The 7,199-nt window shown below is 23.8% G+C and overlaps 1 protein-coding gene across 1 annotated transcript in view; it reads left to right on the forward strand.

The window, feature by feature from the left end:
* The first annotated feature begins 3,845 nt into the window (after window positions 1–3,845).
* Window positions 3,846–7,199, forward strand: part of LOC105621453 — an 8,474-nt gene continuing 5,120 nt past the window's right edge. The window contains exon 1 of the mRNA XM_012202921.1: window positions 3,846–4,121. Within this exon, the coding sequence (XP_012058311.1) occupies window positions 3,846–4,121 (276 nt within the window). The remainder of the gene's footprint in view (window positions 4,122–7,199) is intronic.

Consider the following 7,199-nt stretch of genomic DNA (forward strand, 5'->3'; position numbering starts at 1 on the left):
AATGAAATAATAAATATTTATTTTATAAATATATATTTGTTTCATTTTAACATGTTTAAAAAATTTACAATTTTTAATTATAGTAATAAATTTATTCAAAGTATAAATTTATGATTCAAAAAATGTAAATGTTAAACGTACAATTAATATTACACGATAACCAATTATTATTATATCCCAGAATATTACAATAAATGTTTATTACTATTTATTTTTTCAAATTTCATAAAAATATTTTTATAGCATTTATTACATATATTTACAATAAATATTTCATAACATTTATAATAAATATTTATGATGGTACAAACTAAACCATAAAAATATTTAAAATAAGTCATAAATATTTATAAATTTTTTGTAAATATTTTATGAATATTAGTGAATTCTGGGATATGTTACTATATAATATTAATTGCTTTAACAATTGAACATCGTATAATATTTATTACATTTATACTTTATCCAAGCTAACATATGGAAAATATTCAAAAGGAGCTTTTATTAAATCTTGTAAGTGAATTTTATTGTAACAGAAAATTAATTATTAAAATGTTAGTATTTGAACATGAAAAATATATGAAAAAAATTAAATTAAGATTAATAAAAGGAATTTTTTCTAAAAATAAATTAAAAATGACTTTTTACTTCTTCTTTTAGCCAGTCTAATTCTGTGAGAAACCGTCTCATCCGTTTGTAAAGTTTCTCCATCGCAATAAGACGTCTTTCCTTATGAATGGGATTTGTCAAAGGACATTCTTCCATCCTTGTGCTCTTTTAGGAGCAAATATGATGAACAATGTGAAACACACAAAAACAATTCTATTAAAACCGGCGATTTGATATCTGATAATGAGGGAGAGAATGATGTATCTCTATATTGCCCTTTTAGCTTAATGAAATGTATAATTAAAAAATTTTTTGTTTGAATATGTGCAATTTAAGCAAAATATATTTTAGAATTAAATAACAAGAATATATTTAACAAAAATTTGATAAAGTAGTTGTTAATTTTGTTTTTCATTTTACTTCTTTATTAACTTTATTAAACATAAAAGAAATTGTAGCGTAAAAATCGTCGATTTTTATCTCCAACCGGAAAATAAAATTTGTTTAATTTACATTAGCAGATCACGTGGTGATTAAATTTCCATAAATATAAAGGGAATATGTTTACTTCATATTTATAGAAAACTAATCATCCCTTTCTATTATATTAACATTTAAAAAAATAGTCTAATGTAGTTTATATGATAAATTGTTTAAATTTGTGACTTAACATATATTGGATTATTGAGATTAGCGTATTTTATTTAAGAACAAAATTGATGTGTGCTCAGAAATAATATTAGACGAAATCAAATATGATTTCGATTAGACCAAATTTTAGATGAAAAAATTATCTAAATAAATGCTTAATCTTTGAATAAGTAATATATTTAAAGAGACGAAGCAAAGCATTAAATTTTTAGCGACACAATTCTATTAGATCATATTTATTTATTTTAATTTGATTTGTCAGTGATGGATTATGAGTTTTCTAATTTTCGTTATTGTTATTTCTTCCCTGACTATAAACAAATTAATTGTAGAGGAAAAGAATCTTTTATATACAATGTTCGAATCTTTGCGTCAAAACGCATGTTATATATCTTTGATTATCTCAGAAAGCGTAATCTCTCTTTTTTCTTTGTAAGTTTTTTTAGCAATTTTTTAAATTTGTATTTAGTTTATGTAATTCTGTGATTTTATTTAAAAAAAAATTTTGACTACAATATGGTTAATTTGGTAATTTTTAAAAAAATTATTAATATTTAAATATTAATTAGATTCCAGACAGTTATAAATCAATTTTTGGCCAATTTCTAATCAGTTTTTAATTGAGCTTTCCCAAAATTTTCTTTGAGAGGTGATAAATATCTCTTGCGCTGTAATCAGAGAAAGCATGTAAAGGCACAGTTTCCGCATTTGTAAAGAAAAAATTTAGTTGTTCCAGTATGAATTCCAACGATATCATTATAATGTATGGCATAAGCGGCTTTTTTAGAAATCTCGAAATTGATTCACATTTCAAATGTTTATTTCACAAAAAAATATATATACGAGATGTTTGGTCGATTTTTGTTAAATCAACTTTGCACTTTTTTAATGAGTATTTCAATTATGTAAAAAGATTTTGCAATCTATAAATCTATTTGGAAAACTTCCTAACCTGTAGTATTAATAATTCTGTCACTTTAGAATTCTTTGAACTTTTTAAGGGCAAGTGTTGCAAATTTGCAATGTTTACCTTAAAATTAAATTCGGAATAAATTCGGGATAAATTCGAGATCTCTGCAAGTTATAGTTATACTTAAGAACTGAAGCTGGAAATATATATAGGATTGAATACTGAAACATAGTACTTCTACCCATCAGAAGGTTATACATCGGAATATATCGATAGTGTAATTATCGATAGATTCTTTACAATTACAAGTCATTTTTTTTAAAGCAAAAATAAAAGAAACATTTTCTTTTATTAATAAGATGATGTCGTCCATAGAGGAAATACATAGAAATATAAAACATAGAAATATAAAGAAAACGTAATTTTATTTATGTATTATATTTTGCATATTGTATTTTATAGATATCCTGGCGAAAATAAAAATCAAAGTAGTCGAATGTAAAAGTACTCTCTAAAACTTTTAGAATTTGTTACTCTGAACTTTGTTACTCTGAAGTGAAATCTCACTCTTAATTGAAAATTGAGCTATCCTTTTTAATCTCTTTTTCAAACTGATTCAATTTTTACTTTTTCATTCATTTTTCTATTTGAAAGAATTTAGACAGATTTAGAGTAACAGAAGCATAAACGAAATTTCTAGGAGACAAAAATTAAGACAATAGAAAAAATATGGATTTATTTATTTGTCTCCCGTTCTGAAAATTGATAACGGGCGTATATGTACATACATATATTGAAAAATTTGATAAGTACTTTTATAAAAAAATCTATTTATCATTTACGTCGCGAATCTTTGCTCTATAGCTTCTAAAGGAGCTCTAAGCTTCTAATAATATCATTAAATTATCAGATAATAAAATCTGATTATCTGATTATTCGCTAGTAATAAATGCCGCATTATCCAGTTATTTGATAAATTTATTAATCAGTATATCTCTATACATATGTATAATCGATATTGTACAATGCATGATCGTTAAGCCTACGACACACAGTGTACATTTTTCTACTGGATTGCTTGCGTTTTAGAAAATTATTAAAAATTCTGCATTCTGATACAATTCTAATAGTTTATTAAAACAATTCATCGTTTTGATAAAAAAATATATCGTATGCCTCTGGCTTTAGGCATATGTTGTGTTAAACATGGATATTTTGTCTAATAATAAGATAACATTCCGAAATTATAAAAAGAATATTTATTAAATACTGTAAGTGAATTTTATTTTCGTTACAATATTTTGATTATTAAGATATTAGAAAAAACTGTAAAAGAAAATTAAAAACCAATAAAAAATTTTAGATTAAAAAAGTATGTAATTTGTTAAATAAAATTTTTAGTCACGTAATATACAAAAGGCACATTTATCACAATTAAATGAGATAATACTTGATTAGATCAACTCATTACAATATCGTTAAATTATAAATGACAGCGTGCGCATAACATATGCATGCTATCATTTAATAATTCAACGACATTATAATGAGTTGATCTAATCAAATATTATCTCATAAAATCGTGAACATAAGATCGATGAATATCTTTTGTATATTACGTGACTTTCAACTTGGCATCTAATAGTTAGTACTTGAAATTGCAACAATTACAATCATGGTTGATACTATACAAAACGCTTTTCGATCTTTGATCTTAGTTGCTTTTATTCTTGGTTTAGGAAATTTCAGATATCCCCTCAGTTATTGGAGATTTCGCTTAAGTGTCTTTTACATGATAATGGTGTGGAGTTTCTATGCCTTTGCATTTTATGTTATGATACAGAAATTTTCGCCAATAAATATATTTGATAATCCTTTGATTTTTACATCGATAAGTACAAATATTCTTGTGACGATAATATCTGTAACTATCACCGGTCGCAAACAGCAGGTATGTTTTTTATTTATGAATATGAGATCGTTTTAATTTAATCGTTTTTAATTTAATACAAAGATAATGCACAATAATATTACTTGTCATTTAGAATTAATTTTATTTTTATTTATTTAGAAAAGTCAAATTTAATTAAAATTTGAATTAAACACAAATCTAATTTTACATTCACGTCTTATGTTTTTAAAAAAATTTTATTTAAAAATATTAATTTTTGAAGGAGGTTTTACAAAATGTTAATTAAGAAATTTTGTATTCAATCTATCAGATAATATAAAAAGTTTTAACAAAATTCTTATTAATTGATATGATAAGATTTTAGACTAATGAGAATAATTCCTTGATTAAATGCATTGATGGGAAATGATTTTTTAAGATTATATTCAACAATTTTGCAAGATAGAAGAGATGCTAAAAGGCCTCTTCACAGATATATATAGGTTGTGGCTAATATAAGGTAACAAACTTCGAAGCTGAATTCTTCAAAATGAAAAAAATTCATATGAACATATATTCGCAAATTCACTGTTACTCAAAATGTTTAATAGAAGAAAATAAAAAAAATAATATTTATTATTATTTAATATAATCTATTTTCAATTTTTAATTATAATAATGTTTGAAGTGTCTCCCATTTAATTTAATACATATTTGAACACGTCGGATTATGGACTGTCGCACTTTTTCAAAAATCCCAGGGCAATTGATATCATAAATATCAAAGATGTGTTGGCGTAGCATTTTTTTTTGCGATCGAAACTTCACAAACTAAGGACTTTAAGTGTCCGATAAAAATCTAGAAGGGATAAGAATCTTAGAGCTTGGGGGATTATACATAATATACTTAAACATTTTGAGTTACATTTCAGTAACAGTATATTTGCAAACGTATGTTTATATGAACTTTTTTTTTCATATTTTGTAGAGAATTTGATTCCGAAATTTGTTATCTTATTTTAGTTACATCTTTTATCGTCGGATTGATGTAATTGTTATTTTTATATTTATGTGATTCGGTTTGATGCACGTATTGATTTGGAGTGGATATTTATATTTTTTTATGTGTGTGATTTTTTTTTTATAGGATATTATGTGGGCATACTATAAGATCTATTTTTTGACTGAAAAATTCTCTTATTTAATGAGATTTATTCTTATTAAAATTATAATGCTTTATTGTTAAATATATTATTACATATATACATATTTTTGGTATATTCTTATAAGAATAATGATTTATATATTCTTTTGTCAATAATATCTTCAGAAAATCCATATATGTATTAAAAAACTTTGTCTTGTGGATGATACGTTGGAAAAACTTGGGACGCCTAAGAAATATCATACAATTAAAAAATTGATAAGATTAATATTAATCATATATTTTATAATGTTTCTCATATTATTTGCTACCGATTCCATTTGGAATATAGAAAGGCACAACAATATAAATGCCGTAATTATTAGTTTCATTGTGGGATATCCTTTTCACGTCAACACTATTGCAGATATAATAGTTGCGTGTTTTCTAAGGTATGTAAACTATTATTTGTTTAAAGTTATTATTAATAAACATTATTAATTCTTTTGAGACTTCCATAATACTTTCAATATAGGAGTTACTTGTTTCGCTGAGCTTCTTTCCGTCTATCTAGATCCATTATACGAGAATGCCACTTTTATGAACATTGCAATTCATTTAATCAAGTATTAGAAAACTCGTTTCTCGCCTCGGATATGGAGATAATCCCCAAAATGAATAGCTCCTGAATAAACACTATTATTAAAATTCAATAATTTTTATAGATTTTAATTATAATTAGATTTAGCTAGATTTAAAAGTTAAATATATTATATGAAATGTGTATATCTTGAAATTAATTAAATTGTTTCATAATGATGTCATATAGATATAGTTATTTGGTAATTTATTAAAATAAAAATTTTCGATCGATTATGTAAATTCATAAGTTTGTGATTATTATTTATATAAATTCATAAAATTTTAATTGTAAGTAAAAAAAAAGAATTCGAGAAATATCTCATTTTTTTACTCTATTGTGTTCGAAAAAATACTATTTAAAAACAACTTTTTAAAATACTTTTTAATAAAAAATTGTAGATATATTGGTACCAGAATAGATGAAATAAATAGTTATATTGAACAACTATCAGACATAGAAGAGTGTGGGTTGAGATGCAAGTGGAAAAAGCCTCTCATTATTCGTTATTATGTTCGCAGTGCAGAGAATCGCAAGCATGTATTATGGACTGTAATGTAAATTGATAGATAAAATGTCACAGAAATTAAAAAAACGATATTTCATAATAAAAAGTTATTATATTAGTTATTAAACATATAAGTATCGCCATTTTTCATATTCTGTTTAATATAATGTGACATGTCACACACAACATTAATTTAATGGCAATTTTGTATTTGTCTATAATAACCTATTAAATTTTTTAATTGTAATTTACGTATCGAATACATTAATTTTATATTATTTTAAATAAAATTTTATGCAAATCCATCTTCGAAAATTATTTACGTACAAATAAAGAAAAGAAATTCTAAATTAGTAGATCTAATATAATTTAAATTTTTTCGTAGAATTTATATTATTGAAAGACTTTTATTGAATTAAATTTTTTACAACATTTGAATCTATTATATAATATGTTACGAATCTATAAGTTATTTTTATATATTTTTATATATTTTTATATATATATTAATAATAATCAAAGTAAAATTATTTTTGCAAAATTGCATTGCTCAGTTTAAATAAATAAAAACTTTTATAACTATTTATGCTAACATAAACTAGTATTCATTTGTATAATTTTTATTAATTTTCATAGATCCAGAGATCAAAGTTTAATGATCGCCGATTTATTTAGAATTTTATGCACATAGAATATTGCCTAATATCTATATATGGGGGTCTGTCCCAAAAGTATTCTACCTCTACGTATATGTTTGCCCTTGATTTTTTTTACAAAACAGGCAGAGAGAGAGAGAGAGAGAGAGAGAGAGAGAGAGAGAGAGAGAGAGAGAGAGAGAGAGAGTAG

The sequence above is a fragment of the Atta cephalotes genome, assembly GCF_000143395.1.
Source record: "Atta cephalotes unplaced genomic scaffold scaffold00033, whole genome shotgun sequence".
In the NCBI taxonomy this organism is placed as follows: domain Eukaryota; kingdom Metazoa; phylum Arthropoda; class Insecta; order Hymenoptera; family Formicidae; genus Atta; species Atta cephalotes.